This window comes from Papio anubis, chromosome X (assembly GCF_008728515.1).
Source record: "Papio anubis isolate 15944 chromosome X, Panubis1.0, whole genome shotgun sequence".
In the NCBI taxonomy this organism is placed as follows: Eukaryota; Metazoa; Chordata; class Mammalia; order Primates; family Cercopithecidae; genus Papio; species Papio anubis.
In genome coordinates this window covers 107,270,260-107,289,481 of record NC_044996.1, presented here as the reverse complement: position 1 = coordinate 107,289,481, position 19,222 = coordinate 107,270,260, and the positions used below count along the sequence as shown (strand labels likewise).

At 44.3% G+C, this 19,222-nt stretch overlaps 1 protein-coding gene across 2 annotated transcripts in view; it reads right to left on the bottom strand.

Annotated features, from left to right (window-relative positions):
* SRPX (sushi repeat containing protein X-linked) overlaps positions 1 to 17,655 on the bottom strand; it is a 72,366-nt gene extending 54,711 nt beyond the window's left edge. Inside the window, exon 1 of one of the 2 annotated variants that reach the window (XM_003917573.2) lies at positions 17,380 to 17,655. In XM_003917573.2, the coding sequence (XP_003917622.1) occupies positions 17,380 to 17,488 (109 nt within the window). In that variant the 5' untranslated portion in view covers positions 17,489 to 17,655. The remainder of the gene's footprint in view (positions 1 to 17,379) is intronic. The other variant, XM_003917575.2, reaches the window with a different exon arrangement.
* Between the last annotated feature and the right edge of the window lie 1,567 nt (positions 17,656 to 19,222).

Genomic DNA, 19,222 nt, shown 5'->3' with positions numbered 1-19,222 from the left:
CAGCCTGGGCAACAGAAGGAGAAGGAGAAGGAAAAGGAAAAGGAGAAGGAGAAGGAAAAGGAGAAGGAGAAGGGAAAAAAGAGAGAGAGAGAGAGAAAGAAAGAAGGAAAGAAAGAAGGAAGGAAAGAAGGAAGGAAAGGAGGAAGGAAAGAAAGAAGGAAAGAAAGAAGGAAAAGAAGGAAAGGAAGGAAAGAAAGAAATGAAAAGAAAAGAAACCTGTCCCTATTCACAGATGACATGATTGTCTATGTAGAAAATCTCAAAGAATCAACAAAACAACACTTGAGGGTAGCAATATCACAAGATACAAAGTCAAACCACAAAAATCAATTGCATTTCTATATACTTGCAATAAACTATTAGAGAGTAAAATTAAGAAAATAAAAACATTTCCAGTAGTCCCAGAAAATGAAATACTTACAAATCTAACAAAACATGTATGGGATCTATATACTGAAAACTAAAAAATGTTTGTGAAAGAAATCAACTAAGGCCTAAATAAATGGAGAGATGTACAGTGTTCATGGATTGAAAGACTCAAATATTAAAGATATCAATTCTCCCCCAAAGTGATCAGTAGATGTGACATAATTGCCATCAGAATACTAGCAAGGTTTTGCAGATATAAATAAGCTGATCCTAAAATTTACATGAAATTTATAGCCAAAACAATTTTGGAAAAGAAGAATAAAGTTAGAGGAATCACACTACCCAATTTTAAGACATATTACAAAACTACAGTAATCAAGACAGCATTGGTATTAGTGAAGAAATAAGCACATAAACCAATGGATCAGAATAAAGAACCCAGAAACAGATCTGCACAAAAATTTCCAATTAATTTTTGAAAAGGGTACGAAAGCAATTCAGTACAGTTTATTACATGGCAAGTACACCTCAAGTATAAAGTCATTTTTAAAAACTCTGTGGGTTCTTCTCACAATTTTTTCTTATTCCAGAAATTTCAGGAATGTTGAATGCATGAAGAGGGGCCTTTGGGATTCACAAAAGTGGGAAATTATTTGGCACATTGCAGCTGTTCATCCAAGCTTTTTTTTTCTCCCTAAATTTAGAAACTAGATGAAAACTGTTCTGTTACTTACTTCTCATGTAATCAGTATCCTTATTAAGCACTCAGCATTGAATTTAACATTAGGTCCTGAGAAAAAATAATGTATGATAATATGAAGTAATACATTTCAAACTTTACCGTTGCTTACAAATGAATTCAAAGAAAAAAATCAAAGTCAAAGTACACTTCTTACATATCAATAGTACCAAGGAAGACTAAAAGCCCCTTGTTACAGGCTCAAATGATGCAAGTTCCTTGAAATGAAAGGACATCAGGACACTTGAGGGCAGAACAACTAGGCAGTGGGAGATTTTTTTAGGGAGGCCTAAAAACCAGCCTGGCTTGGAAAAGCATGGTAGGAGACACCCACGTCCACTTGAGCTTACAGTAAATGATCTGCCTCAAATTGCCAGTGGCCAGTGGTTACTTAACGGCCATGGCTAGCAATTTGTGGGTGTCTGTCACATAAAGTCCAGTGAGAGAGACAGAGAAAATGGCTAGTCAGCCCTCTACAAGGAGCAGAAATGTGTGCAAGTTGTTTTGTGGGAGGTATAACCATACCTTACATTTGCACTGTATATTACAAATCACTTCCCTAAAAGAGCAAGTGGCTTTGTTCACAGTTGGCAGACAAAAGCAGAAGTTAAGTTGCGTGAGTTTAATCCAAATAGCAGGTGGATAATAATATTGAACATATTTGGTTTGAACATATTTTGTCTGTTTTAAAAATCAGGTGGCTTGTTTTCTTGTTATTGAGTTTAGAGAGTTCTTTATATATTTCTTTTTACTCTCTTAGTGGGGTCTTTGGGAGAGAAGTTTTTAATTTGACTAAAGTAAAATGTATCAGTTACACCTTTTATAGACCATGCTTTTGGTGTCATATTCAAGAAATCTTTGCCTAACGCAAGTCACAAAGATTTTCTCCCATGTTGTCCTCAAGAAGTTTCATATTTATAGGCTTTATATTTAGGTCTATGTTCTATTTTGAGTTCATTTTTGTTTAATAAAGTCTTTGCCTTTGATAGAAGGAAGAGAGAGAAGTCTGAGATAGTGGGGGAGGGAGGTAGTGCTAGTATCAATAAGCATTGGAAAATGAGCCTTTGATATTCCCAGAGATGCTGATTTACTCACTTCTATGAACTTTCAATGAATCTGTATATGCCACATTCTGTAGCTAAACAGCCTAATACACTTGGCTAGCAACCTGGGGTCCAGCATTTAATCAGAAGGCACCCAGCAAACATCCTGGAAAACTAAACTCCCATCTCCTATATGCCCTCACAAACCAGCTCTGTAGTGGATTGCCTGCATAGTGGCCACTGACAATTCCTCCCACTCTGCACATGCATATAAGAGGTAGACTCCATCCACTACCACTACCATCCCAAATATGGGCCTGCCTTGTGATTTTCTTTGACGAATAGAATGTAACAGAAGTGATGCTGTGACAGTTCTGGATCTATGCCTTAAGTGTCCTGGTAGCTTTGGCTTTTGTCCACTGGGAGGCCAGCTGCATGTAATGACAGCTTCTTGCTGGAGAGTAAGGCAACATGGGCAGATGGAAAAGAGCTAAACTATGCAGACTGCACAGAGGCAGAGAGAGGGACCAGCCATCCCAACGATTTCGGTCATCCCAGATGAAGTGTCAGACACAGACACATGAGTGGAACCATCCTGGATCCACTAGACTCAGGTGAGTCACCCCAGACAACATCATGTGAATCAGAGATGAGCCGTCCCCCAAAGTCCTGCCCAAACTGCAGCATCATGAGTAAATACATAGTTGTCACTTATTTGAACCACTAAGTTTTGGAGTGGTTTCTTATGCATCAAAAGATAAGTGAAATAACCTCCAAGTGTCCATCATAGAAGCCTTCTTTACAGTTCATTCAGTGACCTAGGGAGCTCTATTCAGCAGGAGTCAATTCAGCAGTACAAAGAACTCTGGACTAGAAACCAAAACCCTGGGTTAAGTTCCAGCTTAGCCATTGTCTGAGTTCCCCCAAAAGCATACTCTAAGACAACGTACAAGTAGTTCATTTGGGAAGCAATCCCAGGAAGCATAGCGATGGACTAGAGCAGAGACAGAGAAGGGAAGAAAGACAATAAGGGTACTGCTCACTGGGCAACTGCTGTGAGTCACTGTTGTGGGCAATTGGGGCTCCATCCTACAGGGGACTCTTCTTCCCTCTCTGGCATCCAAATACTGCCTTTATATAACTTCTTTCCCCATTGAGGCAACTCTGAAATGTTCATTTTAACTTTATTTCATCCAGAAATAAATGGCAGTAGAATGGCTGCCTGGTGAGAGAATGATCCCTGCCAGACATAAGCTGCCAGAGACAGCCTTGCTTTCTGCAGCTGCTTCATCAGAGACAATATTAGACAATATTCCATCCTCTTATTCAAACTCTTCTGTGCAGACCCCAAAAGGAAGACCCCAGGGAGAGTCCATGGCACCCATAATCCCCAGGCACTCTGCCTTTAATTAGCCAAGACAATTAAAACAGCATGTGGCTTGTGAAATATCAATTGTGGTCCTACTTTAGAGAGCCAACAAAAATAAACTTAAAAGAAAGGCTTTATAAATGAAGGCATTACTCTGGTCCAAGGGAAAAATAATATTTTTCCAATTTAGTCTCCTTCTATTGTTTAATACTATGAAGGGCCAAAGTGTGTCCCTGCCCATTGCCCAGAGATGGGAGAGAGGAGAAACAGAAAATAGACAAGCACCTAAATCTGAGGAGGTCAGCCCAAAGCACGGGACCTCAATAAATGCCAAGTCCTGTTCTCACCAAGGGGCATTCGCAAAGCTCTGTAGCCTGACTGTCCCCAGTCAACACAGACAGACAAAAAGAGGGCTAGCCTTTAAAGCAAAACCAGACAGTGGAACAAAAGCAATTTTGTGATGTGGCATGTGGTCCTTCAAATGCTTAACTCTCCTCTATAGAGATCAAATGGGACACAGAGAAAATCCAAGAAAGGAAAGGAGGATGCAGCAAGACTTTCAGCAGAAGACTCCAGACTAAGACACTGGCAGAGGCCACATGGCCTCAGAGAGCTATGAGCATGGGAAGGAGACACTGAGCTGGAGAAGAGCTCTCTCTTGCATCAAGTTCACATTTGAGGGTTATCAAATTGCCTCTGTTCCCTGGTAAAGGAGATGATTCCACTCCTTTACAATTTGGTTCAGAAGGCAAAAACAAATCAAGAACCCATCCATCCACATCAGCTCTTGAGGCTTCACCTCCATTTAAATAAAGACAGAGTAAAGATCTAGGCAAGACTGTTTCAAAGGTCTACCCAATGTTCTGAAAACCTGCCTGATAGAACAGTCTGCAAACTTTTAAAACAGTGTTTTTCAATGTGGGCGCTATGGGCATTCTGAGGGAGTCAATTCTTTATTGTGCAGGCCTGGCCTTCTCTATCACTATGACAAACCAAATCACTACCATGTATTTCCAAAGTCCCCACAGGCAATGGCATGGAAATGTAACAAAGACATCTTAAATCCATTTATGCCCCATCCACACATACATTTGTAGGTATTTTTTTTCTTTATAATTGAGGTAAACATATATAGTAAAGTGCACAAATCTTAAGTGTATACAACTCAATACATTCTATGTATGTGCATACCCATGAGACCTCCCAACCCAGATCAAGATATAGAATACTGCTGGCACCCTTGAAGACCCCCTTGCGGCCCCTCCCAGTGGTTACCCTGTAAAGACAACTGCTATTCTGACTTGTAACACCAGGGACTAGTTTTGCACATTGTTGTTGAACTTTGTATCACTGGAATTGCCATGTGTACTCTTCTGTGTCTGGTTTATTTGACTGAACATTATGTCTGTGTTGTTGTTACATGTAGCAATACGTTATTTTTTTAACTTTTTTGTTTAAGAATCATAAGCATAGAAAACTGTCCAGAAGCTTATATCAAACTACTGAGTGGCAACTTCGGAAAAAGAGAATGGAATCAAGAGGAAAATGAAGGGTGGGCCTGCTTTCAACTTTTTATGCCTCTATTTGAATATTTTCATAATGAGCATGTTTTTACTTTTATAATTTTGTTTTAAAGAAAGGGACTCACTCTATCACCCAGTCTGCAATGCAGTGCATGATCACGGCTCACTGCAGCCTTGACCGCCTGGGTTCAAGCGATCCTCCCACCTCAGCACCTGAGTAGCCGGAACTACAGGTGAGTGCCACCACACCTGACTAATTTCTTTTCTTTCTTTCTTTTTCTTTCTTTTTTTTTTTTTTTTTACAGAGATAGTGTCTCACTATGTTGCCCAGGCGGGTCTTGAACTCCTGGGCTCAAGCGATCCTCTCACCTAGGCCTTTCAAAGTGCTGGGATTACAGGCATGAGTCACTGTGCTCAGCCTGTAATTTTTTTTTTTTTTTTTTTTTGCAAAAAATTTTGGGAAAAAAGTGGCCAGCCTATAATTTTTGAAAACTTTGTTAAAATACATTCATCAGAGGATACTTTCAGCTCATCTGCAATATCAAATGGGCCATTTTATAGATATGTGTAACATTCAGACCACCAAGCCAAGAAAAGTAAACTACAGTATCTATTTTCTGCCCACCAAAAATGTACAGAAATGGAAGTTGTCACTGAAAATCAAGGTCTGCATGGCTTTCTCAACCTTCATTCCTCTCCTCAGCGGCCAACCCATGGAGGAAATAGAATAACTTAGTGCTTTCTCCCAACTCACCCTCAAGCCTCACTATCACTGAGAATTTCAAACTAAGTGACAACACAGCAGTTACATATCCTCACAGAGTAACCACCAAAAAGTGTTCAAACACAGGCCCATGGCTGTGACACCACTAGCCCTGGAAGGCAAAGGAAGAAGGTCTGGAATGAGAGGGAGTGAGCTGAGCTTCGAGAAGGAAGGCACAGTCTCCTCATGCTGAGAGCCACAGCTTCCCTCCTATCTGAATGTGTCCTGAGGCTTCCCATGGAGAAAAGGGTCACTCACTCAAATGAGAGCCATTTGGACTTGGCTGGCCTGAAAAGATGAGTTTGGAATTTGCATGAGAAAATTTTACGGAAGAGAGTATTCTGAAAGGAAGCAACATGAAGAGGAGAGAGAAACACCCCAAGGGCTGTCCCCAGCTTTCTTTACATTTTAATACAAAAAAACACATTTTAAAGAACACATGTTTATAATACCCAAAAGTTGGTGGCTTTCAACTCAAAAAAACTTCCTTTAACCAAAACACAGTGACTAGAGAGACAGATGTGGGACAGATGATGCTACCCAAAGGTTGGGGTTTTTTTTCTTCCCTACTTCTACCTCCCCAAGCCTGCAGTGGTCACTGCCGCCAGTAAATGCTTCAGGAAATTCAATGTCATGTTCCCAAATGTCTTGTCCTGAAACCAAAAACACAGTGTTAATTGAAATCAATTTGTTGATTGATTAACATCAATTAATCAGCTACCAGGACTCCTGTTAATCAATCAACAAATTGATTTCAATTAACACTGTGTTTTTGGTTTCAGGACAAGACATTTGGCTAGTGAGATGTTCGGAGAAAACCATTTGAAAATGTCCACACCAGTGGTTCTCACACTTGAGGGTATATAAGAATCACTTGGAGGATCTGCTAAAACACAGATGACTAGGCCCACTTCCCACATACCCAGCTCATGACTCAGTAGCTCCGGGGTGTGGTCTGAGAATGTATATATCTACTAGGTTCCCAGGAGATTCTGCAGCTGTTACTGCTGGTCTACAGACCCCACTTTGAGATTCTGTGGTCCTCACTATTCCTCCTTGTCCTCTCTCAGAGAGTAACAAGGTACACTAGCATATCAATGACCCTGAGCAGTCCTGCAATAAAGAAACCTATTTAATCCAGCCTTTTGCAACTAAATTACAATGCCTCCTGCTTCCCATACACCATTTCTGAATGTCTCTGGGAAGCAGTGCTTCATGGAAGGAAGTAGGAGAAGGTGGAGGGCTATGGGCCATATTACATACCAAGATCCTGGCAGGGCAGCACATCTGGAGACTGCTGTCTAGAAATCCAAGAAGCATTAAGAAATCTGTCAGCAGGTAGCAAAAGCCAGTCCACCTCCAGCCTCAGATTAGGACACTGGATCTTAGCCAAGAATTGGCAAGAATAAAACAGGAACCTAGCTTTTAGAGCATCTAAGGTATCAGGAGATTACCAAGCTTCAAACCTTAAGAATGGTTCAAACCCAGCTATGTGTCAGATAAATTAACCATATACAAGACTAGTTATAGCATGCTGGCCTGGACCTCCAAGATGAGTCCCAAGTTGAGCCTCATGGTGGGGAAGAAGTAGCCCCAAACACCCAGGAATCTTGTTAAAAGGTAGGTGCTTATTTCATATCTATGATGGTGTTCAAGATTCTACATTTCTATAAAGCTCCCAGGTGAGGCTGGTTATCAAACCACACTTTGAGTAAGGCCTTGGATTAGAGGTTCAGCAAACATTTTCTGTAAAGGAAAACATTTCAGCTTTACAAGCCATATGGACTCTGTCACAACTACTCAACTGCCATTGTATCACCAAGTAGCCATAGACAAATACTCAAAGGAATGAACATGGCTGTGTTTCAATAATATCAAAATTTGAATTTTATATCATTTTCATGTGTCACAAAACATTATTATTCTTCTGATTTTTTTTTCAATCAGTTTAAAATGTTAAAACCATTCTTAGCTCAACTAATCATATAAAAACTGGCAGTGAGCCATCTTTGGACTGCCTGGATTTTGTTTGCAGACCCTCACCCTAGATTACTGGTCCCTAACCTAGATCTACCAAATCAAAATACACAGATTTTGATTTGTGTATCAAAATATGGCCCAGGGAAACCATATTTCATCAGACTCCCCAGGTGATCCTAACTCAGCCTGTACAAATACCATTGCTGGCCAGGCACGGTGGCTCACGCCTGTAATCCCAACACTTTGGGAGTCCGAAGAGGGTGGATCACGAGGTCAGGAGTTTGAGACCAGCCTGGCCAAAATGGTGAAACCCTGTCTCTACTAAAAATACAAAACTTAGCTGGGAGTAGTGGTACAAACCTGTAATCCCAGCTACTCGGGAGGCCGAGGCAAGAGAATCGCTTGAACCTTGGCGGTGGAGGTTGCAGTGAGCCGAGATCATGTCACTGCATTCCAGCCTGGGTGACAGAGTAAGACTCCGTCAAAAAGGGGGAAAAAAAAAAAGGAAAAGAAAAGAGAAAAAAAATACCATTGCTGGGTTGGAAACTACTACTTACCCAACTGCCTGAAAAGGTGAGAGACCCCCTTTCAGTGCTGTTAACAGTTCAGTCTTCCTGACATCCCCAATTCATGGAGCTTGAGGGGCTTACTATGAGGGGCTGGGTGTTTTCCTCACTAACCCACTGCTCTCACTCTCACTCATCTCCCAAGGTGCTGCCTTCCCGCTAACCCCAGTGGCACTGATTTCTGGTATGAAGATAAAAAATCGCTGTGTCTTTAAGAGCTGATCAGTTCCAGGAATTCTCAGCCCCAGGAGTCTTGGCAGAGTGGCAGGAGCAGTCCTGATCACACTAGCCTGGTTTTCTTGACAGTTAAAGTTATTCATAAGGTATTAATACATCTTAGCTGCAGGGAAAAGCCATGCAAGGCCCCTGTTACCAATCAGCCTGAAGATGTGCTTTGCTGCTGCTCAAGGCTAAGCCAGGCAGGGGCTGTATTCCTGGCAGAAAGATTTAAAAAGAGATGAAGTTAAGGGGGGTTGCATTTGTTTTTGAGTTAGAGAAGGGAGGAAAAAACCTAAACTACAGGCTGTACATGCTTATCTCAGGAATGTTGGGGACTTAGGAAAGGAAGGCCAGAGGATTCAGTGATGAAGGCAAAGCCAACAGGAAATGGGAGAGGAGGGGAAGTGAGCCACTGTGTGGTAGTTATAAACAGGCAAGCCACCCTGTCTTGGCCAAGAGCTGCTTCCTAAATTTCATCGTGTAGAAGAATCATTGGAAGGATCTTGTTAAAATGAAGATGCTGATTCAGTAGGTCTTGAGTTTGGGCCTGAGCTTCTGCATTTTTAACGTGCTCCCACGTGACCCAAGAGTTCACCACAGATGCTGCTGGCATGCAAGCACAGCTTTTTGTTTTGTTCTCCTTTTACAGAGTCACAAGCTCTACAAGAATATGGGGTCCATAGCTTGTCCCACTTGGGGTTAAGCTACCGACATCCAGGACTACATAGATATAGTTCAGGGAGTTCCCTGCACTACAGCACCCACCATCACACCCTCACAAAGAGCAAGTGGGGTCTCATCTCAAAACTAGCCTGCCCTCCACTCTCCAAGTCTTGAATCCTTGGACTCAAGGCCTCAAGTCCTTGAGTCTTGGGCCAGCCTCTATCCTTTTCTTGCCCAAAGTCTGTCTCTTGACCAAGACCTGTGTCCACAGATCTACATGTGCCCAGATGGGGGCCTCTTTTTCTAATTCACTCCAAGGTGCTTTATGCACTAGTGGTGGCCCTGCAGCCAGCATTGAGAGGTGGTCAGGCACCATCGGCTGACTCTGGCCAGTATCCTGCCACAGTTGAACCTTGAAAGCACTATACTAAGTGAAAGAAGCCAAACACAAAAGGATAAATACTATGTAATTCCATTTTTATGGAAGGTCAAGTGTAGGCAAATATATAGAGGCAGAAAATAGATTAGTGGTTGCCTAAGGATGGGGGATTGGGAAATGATGGTGACGGGGTTTGGAGTTTATTTGGGGAACAATGAAAACATTCTAAAATTGGTTGTGGTGATGAATGCACAATTCTGTGAATATGCTAAGACCATTGAATCATACAGTTTAAATGAACGAGGTATGGTATGTGAATTGTATCTCAATAAAACTGTTATTAATGTAATCACAAATCAGTTGAGGAGTTCAAAGCAAGTGGTACAGAGAGGAAGCATTTGGGACTCTGACAACCTCAAAAGAGGGCAAGAACTGACATTGGGGCAGCGACTTTTCAGAACTCTTGAAAAACATCCAAACAGCTCTAGATATGAGATGCTGAGAGTACAGCCAAGTGTCAATATAAAGAATAGCTCTGAGACACACCCTGGAGAGGGGCTCAGTGAACAATGCTGTATTTGTCCATTTTCACACTGCTATAAAGAAATACCTGAGACTGGGTAATTTATAAAGAAAAGAGGTTTAATTGGATCACAGTTCTGCAGGTTGTACAGGAAGTATAGCGGCTTCTACCTCTGAGGAGGCCTCAGGAAACTTACAATCAAGGCAGAAGGTGAAGGAGAAGCAGGCATGTCTTACATGGCCAGAGCAGGAGCAAGAGAGATGGAGGAGGTGCTACACACTTTCGAAACAACCAGATATTATGATAACTTACTATTGCAAAAATAACACCAAAGGGGATGGTGCTAAACCATTCATGAGAAATCAGTCCCCCATGATCCAGTCACCTCTGGCCAGGCCCCACCTCCAGCACTGAAGATTACATTTTAACATGAGATTTGGGTGGAGACACAGATCTAAACCATATCAAACGCTCAGTGCCATTCATTCTTGCCTGCCTATCTCTGGTGCCCCACAGGATGCCTGACATGTAGGGACCACACAAAAATTGAATTCAGTGCATGCCTATGAAGTGAAAGGAATTCTATAGCCACTAGACTGAGCTCTACTCCCAATTCTGCTTTTAATTCTCTGTGTGACCCCAGACAAATCCCTTCATCTTGCTGAGCCTCAGAGGCTTCTCCCTAAAATGCAGGGCAAGTTACTGTCTCAGGCATCCTCCCAGTCTGAGGTTCCATGGTTCCATGAATTAGGCAACCCATGCAAGGGAGCCTGGGTGTGGAACAGAGAAACTCCTGCAGAAATCTAGATAAAGACCAAGATACCCACCCACGGGCTCAGAACTGGCCAGAAGCATGCCCCCCAGCAAATGTCACTCCGCAGATTCACTGAGAGCCTCCCAGAAGTCAGGCTCCCTGCTAGACCATGAGAATACAAAAATGAACAAGATCCCACAACCTACTCATGTAGCTGGGGGCATCCGATCCCTGAATAGGTAATGGTGCAACATAATGACCCTATCCCTTGGAAAGCTGAATTAAAATCTAAATGGAAACAGAATTTCAGGGTCGGGGATGGAAAGGAATTGGAGCCTTGATCTGACTAATACTGAGTCAGTACCAACATGTCTGTCAGAGTTCCTATAAGGAATTGCCACTTTGTGGGCAGAATCTCAGAAGGTGGAGGATGTAGCCACTCCACCACTTCCTCACCACTCCACAATGGGCCTGCCAAACCTTGGCTTAATTCTCACCCTGTGGCCCTAATTTAACTAGTGTTTGTGAACAATCTTGGATCACTGGGATTGGCAGGGTCATTCAGCTCAGCCACCCACACAATAAGTGGCAGGCGAGGGTCATCCATTAGCAGATCATGGGGTGTAATCAGCATTGAGGAGGTTCTCATTAAGTACAACTGGATGTACATTGCAAACAGCTAGCGATAGCAGGGGACATGAGCTGCTAGGACATGTGATTACACTACAGGTCACTGTAAGAGTGGGACAGAAGAAATATTGCAATGATATTTCAAGGCCAAGGCAGAAAGTCTGTCCCCAGATTCTATGTTTGGATCTATTACTCAGAAGAAAGTTTGATAATCATTATGCTCAATTTACAACCCCAAACCTCTGGGATAATCCAAGCCATTATGTCCAAACCCATTTATCTTCTCCCTGGAGAACAATGTATAAAGAAGTATCCAGTGTGAGCTAAGGATTACGGGTGAGTGAATCATTCAGCTCCGGAATGAGTACTCCAGAGGTTTCTGAGGTCAGAATGTGCCAGACACCCATATGATCCAGGTGCTACTAATTATCATTTGGAAAACTTGGGAGCTTAGCAATGCTACCAAGGACTTTTCTCTTGCACGAGCTTTTCCTCTAAATCTTTATCTGCAAATCCTGCCCCCAGAGCTCCCTTGAGTTTCTAAGTCTCTTAGAATAATGTCTTCGGGTGATTTGACATCCAAGAGCCTTCGCAATTAACTATGCCCTGATTCATTGCCTGTCCAAATGGACAAATTTCCTTTGACATTTAGCTATCTTGCAATCCGTTTTCTCAGGAAAGTATCATCTTGGAAATTCTGGTTAAATCCTACGGGGGATATTTGAAATAGGAAGCTTTGATTCTCTGTCACAATTACATCAATCAATAAATCCACAAATACTGACTAAAAATCCTCCCCCAAGTCACACTGTACTAAGTGGGGCAGGGGGGTACAGCAAGTTACCAGCCCAGACCTGAAGGCAATTACAATTTACGATTACATCTGTTTTGCTTGGTGCTGCTTTTTAAGTGAAAATAACTGGAAACTATACACCACACCTGGCTGTAACTGGAAAGGCCACCTGCTCACTGGTTCAATCAAAGTTTACCTACTCTGGTAATTTCATCTTACTCTGTACATTGATTTTTCTGCCCATTAAGTGCACATTTTCTCATAGAATTCATGAAGATGCTCTAGCAACTAGTGGTTTTGAATCGGGATAGAGCCATCTCCCCAGAAAAAGGACACTCACACAGATTTTTGTCTCCAATTTCAAAACATTCTTAGAGAAGCCCACACATTCTCTACTTTCACTTTTCTTGGGCCTTTAGTGCCACCATCTCCGCATCAGCAAGTCTCAGCATCATTCTTCAATAACCAATCCCAGTGTTCCCACATAGCTCCTCTCTGTGCTCCCCGGGCCTGTCAATTCAACTGTATTATAACATTGATTACCTGAAATAACTATGTCTCTATTTCCCCATAAGACAGAAAGCTACAAGAGAGAAGAAATTACATACCTTCTTCATCGTGGTCTCCCAAGCACATAAATGCTTCATCATTCAGTGTTCACTTTGAAAATAAGTCTCTGGGCAGAGCCCAGGTTTTATTAGAAAAGGTAGAAACTGATTCTATGTCAGAACTAAACCCAAATTTCCCAGAGAAAGATTCAGGCTTAAAAGATCACCCTCCTAAAACAAATGGCCCATAAAAGTTAGCAGTTCAGACATCACACATTAGGAAAGTGTCATCTTGGAAATTCTGGTTAAATCCTACAGGGGAGATTTGAAGTAGAATGCTTTGATTTCCTGTCACAATTACTTCAATCAATTAAGAACTGAGGGGCTGGTTTGAGAAACTCCCTATGAATTGGAACTTGGGAGAGGTTATTATTCACACTGCTATTTTGGAAGTGAATCTTTAACCTGGCCATTAATCATAACTTGCCTGCTACAACTTCCATCCTATGCTATAGCCTGGCAAAACTAAAACTTCTTCTATTTAAATTCTCTCTTCACTTTCAATTACTAATTTCAGTTGTGTTCTCTGAAAGAGGGATTGATGTAGCACACATATTTGCATTTACTAAGGAAACCATTCAACCACTTTGGAAAGGCACAGATCAAGGTGGCCAACAAAAATAATAAGTGCAAACTCCAGCTTGCGGCTGCAGTCAGTCTCTCAGCTTACAGCCCCCAACAGAGAAGGTTATTGCTTAAACAGAGAGTGTTCGTAGATTTAAAAGGAACCTCTGTAGCCAGTAAGCCATCGTTTCTATGTACGTACACTCACGGTGGCACAAAGCCCTGTGTACCTGTGCACATGTTCCCCTCAGCTCCTTTCCTGTCCAATGGCCCATCACTGGAGTTACAGGCACTGTTAATTCATTAAGCACAAATATCCATGTGGCACAAAGTGCTCTGCTAGGCACCATGGGAAATACAAATAAGGGTAAGACACAGCAAGAGCTTAAAATCTGCAAGGGCTTAAAATCTGCAAGAAGAAGAAGAGCGCATAAATTATGATAATATACAGCATTATCATATGTGACATATGTGATAAATATAAGAGACCTGAGTGAGACCATGGGTGTTAAAAGGAAGGCAGGTTGCTTCCCATTGGAGTGACCAAGGAAAGGTCTCATCTAAGTGGGGGTGTTGCTGGATGGTGGGCAGAATTTGGACAAATGGCCAGGGGGAAGGATTCCAGGTACAGAAAGCAGCATCTGCCAAGAAGGAAAATGTGACTCAGGTCCTATAAGGATAGGATCTTAGGAAACCAGGGGGAAAAGACTGGAAAATTAGGCTAGAAGCAAACTGTCTAGGCCCCTAAAAACAATTAAGAACTTTCTACTTGAGGGAGAACAGGGAGTTGCTGCCCTAAGTTTTTGAGTAGGGGAGTGATGTGATAAAAAACAGTACTAAAGTCAATGGACTTAAAAGACCATTATCTAAAGTGAGAAAGTAAAACGAGCTAGAATTAGGGAGACCAAAAGTGAGAATGTTATAGCAATAATCTAAAAGAGAAAAGCAGCACTGGTTATGGGGCAAGGACTGATGAGTTGGGAAGATGTGAAGATGCAGCTTTAACAATGGTTTCTGGTGTCTCATTCAGCTCCCAAATCTGTGAAATGAGTAGTAACTAACAAACAACATTGTACTGTACTGAAAGTGTTATCAATGAAGAAAATGCTAGAGAAAAATGACCTGCTCTCCCCAGCATATTTCCTTTTCATTGCAGAGTACTTCTGTCAGCTGATTACATGTTTTAAATCTAAATAGGAATTCCTAGCCTGTTCCCGGTGAGACCTTAATTATAGAACCTGAGTTAGGTGCTCCATTCCTAGTACTTATCTCCAAATGTGGTATTTCAGAAGACTGCTTCAGCTGATATAGTCTGGTTTGGCTTTTAGCAAACCTCACTTGGTTTTCCTGACTAGTAAAACCATGCTACTTTAGCAGTTTTCTCCAGATGTAAGATTCACGAAGCCTTTCTTAGAGGCCATGGTACTCATTCTCCATCTTCAGCCTTGTTTGCAGAAGGAGGCAGAGTGAACCTACAAAATCTCACATGCAAATACAGCTCTAAGAATTATTTTAAGAACAGAATCGAAATTCTCATCTGTTATAAGCATACAAACACAGGCAAACGCAAACAACTTTTCTACAAATTTTCCATACACTTCATGTGGGTTTTTATAGACACTGCATCTTTGCTAGGCTGCAAAAAATAGATCAGAGAGTCAGAAAAGCTGCATTAAATTCTAAGATGGAAGAACTCCAGAGACCTTCTAGGAGTGGGAATGAGAGTGATTTACTCTCACTCTGACAGATTTGCTATTCACGTGCAGATGGTTACATAATCGACTTGCTGATTGGGGCCCTAGATCTCCATCTTCTTTCAGGAGTTCCAGATTCAGGGCCCTTACTTTCTCTCTTACTGGACATATGATGTCCACTTGCTAAGAGAGTGTCTTTGAAATGATCTTTAAAATTTGTCACCCAGCACTTAGAGTGAACTCAGCCAATGTGATTTGCTTTCGGACCCAAGGGCCTAGAGAGTTTCCCCTCCCCAGCCTTCCAAAGCCTCTGGCTTGGACTGAAATCCCCTCCTCTGGATCTCACAAGCTCGGCGGAGCACACTTCCCAAGAGACCCCATTGAGCCATGCCAAAAGGAGGCTCAAGAGGAGTGTCTATCAAGCAGCTCCAATCAGCTTCAGCTCATTTGTGGTCTGAGCAGAGCCAGAGGGCAGGTTAGGAGTCAGTGGAGGTAGTGGCAAGCAGGAACATGGTGGCTAAAAGTTGGGAGCAGCCTGCAGGCTGGCAGAGGGAGCCAGGAAAGCCAGGGATAGGTCCCAAAAGACTGTGGTAGTGAATGCCCAAACTGGCAAACTCATGATTCTGTGGCTGGGCCCTGGTAGCAAGCTACACTATATAAAGGTGGAAGATGAGAGAAAGGAGAGGGGAGGGCAGGGGAGGAGAAGGGAGGGAGGTCGGATGGAAAAGGAGAAGGGGTCCCCAGCTTGAGAAAGGCTCAACAAGAACTTGAGGTTCCCAGGCAGCTCACAGACACCTCCCAAATTCAGTGCGGAAAAGCTATCTCTAGCTTCTCACCTTATTTGCCTGCTCCCCAGAAAGCTGCTTCTGGGGCACTTAATGACTTCCTCTTCCCCTATAGGTTCATTTTAACCTGATTCCTGCTAACGGGGGTGGGAGAGGTGGTATTAACACACCATGGGAATGACAGTTGCCTGGCAGTAAGGATAAAATTTCCTTTCCACTTTACCCTGAATCAGTTCCTACAAAGCAGCTGAAAACTTAAGAGTCAGCTCAAAACACAAATGTTCCTGTTTATTAATTTACAAATTTGTTTTATTCATTCATTCATTTAGGTGCATGCAGAGAGTTTCCCGCAGCCATCCCTACATCTCCCAAGCACACTGGTAGAAAGATGGGCATCCTCTATCCTTCTACCAGAACTCAGTAGGTTCATTTCTAATACCCCAGATTTAAGCTGCCCACAGTGTTGAACGCAGAGCCAAATATTTGCACGCCCTATAGCCCACGTCACCCACTTTCCCATTAACACTAAATTAAAACGCATCCATGGATTTCCTCTCCATTCCGAGGCAACAGGAGTGCGTGGCACATTGCCCTACTCCCCTGAAGCTCTTCGCTAACTTAAGACTCCAGGGTGAGGAAGTTAGCTGGAGCTTTTTAAAGTGCATCTCCAAAGATAATTTTGCTCACACCAGGAGAGCCCCCAAGAAACACCAGGGCCCCCTTAGATGCCGGAGACCACGCCCTACAGGAATAAGCCGCACCCTCTGCCCAGCAGAGCCTTGCGCGAGTAGCCCTCTTTCCCTGGGGCTAATCAAGTGCATGCCACATGTCACCACTCAGCCGGTGATTCTTCCTCAGAGGCGCAGACTTTCTCTGAATCCCCAGCAGGGGGGGTTAAGAGATTCAGGGGAGGCCCCGCCCGTGCCTTCCACAAAAGTCGCTTTCCCGTGGCTCGTGCCCTGCGGCCCCAAGGGGGTAGCCTGGGACGTGTAGTGGGAGGGCACAGAGGTTCCTTCCAGGACAAGCTGCCAGCCTCCAGTGAGCAACCATGTGAGAGGCAAAATTCTGGGTGTGAGAAAGTAGCAAACTAGTCTGCGGCCAAACTTTCTCTCTGGAGCCTCCTACACCGAAAAGGGTTTGATTGGAACTCTGGAAGCCCGGACGCAGAAGGTGCCCGGGCTCCCGTCGCCGCGAGGGCGCCCCGCGCCTGGAGATGGGACAGTCAGTTCTTCCCGGTGCGTGCCCAGACACCAGCCCCGCTCCGCATCACCCCCACCCTCGGGCTGCGAAAGAGGAGTTCTGCGCAAACAAAGGGCGCCCCCTGCACCTCCCGCTATCCCGAGCGAAGGGTCCCAACGGCGACTCCGGGGGTCTTTGGTGCCCAGCTGAGGAGGCAGCCACGCCTCCGATCCTACCTGGGAAGCCGCGGCTAGGCGGGACGCGCAGCAGCAGCAGCAGCAGAGGCAGCAGCAGCAGCAGCAGCGCGGGCCGGTGTGCGGGGCTCCCCATGGCGAGCGGGCGCATAGCTCGCCTCGGCAGCGCAGCGCGCTTCCAGGGGCGGGAGGAGACCAAAGAGACCAAGGGACTGCGTGCTAGCGGGCGGGCGAAGGCCGGGCTGGAAAACTCCTCCTCTCGCCTCTTTTCCTCCCTCCTTCCCGCCTGGGGCCTGCCCTCCTTTCTCCGCCCCACTGGAACACTGCGCGGTTTGGGGCTCTGACCCACCCACCTCCTCCTTTTGTGCCAGCGCTTTCTGGCCAGAGAGCGCTGGAGACATGCCCCAGCAGAGCGAAATATCCTAGAGTATCTTTCTTTGCTCCAATTTGCGCGCCCCCTCACCCGGAATACACACACGGGTGGCTCAACCGCCTAGAACATCCCAGACGTCTAGAAGGATACCATCTGTGCAGAAGAAAGCTGTGTGAGTCACACGGAAACAGAAGGGGCAACCGAGGGGATTCAGAGTGGCCACACTGCGGCCGGATACTATGGCCACGTTCTCTGGTATGATCCTCACGACCATGCCCCAAGTTCGCTATTACTATGTCCACTTTCTCCAAGAAGAAACCGACGCTTAGAAACTTGCCCAGATTCACCCCCGTTACTGGCAGAGCAGGGACTGGAACTTAGGTGTGGAGTTCTGCTGACGTCAAAGTCCATACTACAGTTTTTTTGGTTTGTTTGTTTTCTCTTTTGCAAAGGAATAAATCGAGGACTGGACCGGGTGCGTGCCTGCTGTGCTGCGGTTTAGGATGGGGCTTGAGGTTCTCCTTCCAGGATCAGCTGATGGGAGAGCACAAGGCACAGAAAGTTCTCTGTCTCACCCACAGCCTTGGGGATCCAGCTGTAGGTTCCTGCAGCCAGATTTCCTCATTTCCTGGGTTGTTCTTAACCACCCCAAAGATACCACGACCAGACTGGAGCCTCCTCCCTGTAACTTGGCATCGCTGGATCCTGGCATCAGGATGGGGTTTCTAGGCTGCCCGCAGGACGGATCTGGTTTCTTTGAGGCATTTGAGTAAGCCTCTCATGGTTTTGTTTGTTTGTTTGTTGTTTGGTTGTTTAGTTCTTGTTAAATCAGTAAGGCAATACGTTGCCCCTTTACTGTCTCAGAAAGATCTTAGCTAAGGCAAATTTTAGTTGGGGTTGCTGCATTAGGTTGTGCAGTTTGTGCACCGTACAAAGGCACCCAGAGGAAGGGGCAAGTGGGAGCCAAAATCCAGATGCCTTTGGGTTCAGGAGCTTTGTGTCTTGGCAGGGGCCACATCCACTGTAGAAGGGCATCTTTCTCTCTGCCACAGTAGTCTGGTCTGATAGCTAGGCTAAGAGCCCTGGGAGCACTCACCTAGAAGTTCTGAATTTGTTTATCCAGAAGGAGTGCTGTTTCCCAATTCTCACAAAAGCCCCAGACTTGAACTTCCATCTTACCCTCTCTAGCACTTGGGGGGACTTCGTTCCATCTCCCCTGGGTTTCTCCACTGCTGCTACCTCTTCAGGGAACCAACCTTTAAATAACCCCCCAGTCGCAGGAAAATGGGGGGAGGTCTGGCTCTTCTGTGGCCTCCATCAGACCAGACTCTCCAGGGAGTCATCCTCAACCTTGTTTACGTGGGTCACCTGGGGAGCTTCGTGAGAATACCACATCCAGGCTCTACCTCACACTAATGAAATCAGAATCTTTAGGGATGTGACCTGGAGTTTGACCGGATGCATATTTTTGTCTCTCCCCAATCCCCTAAGCTCTGCAGTACCAGTTTTAGT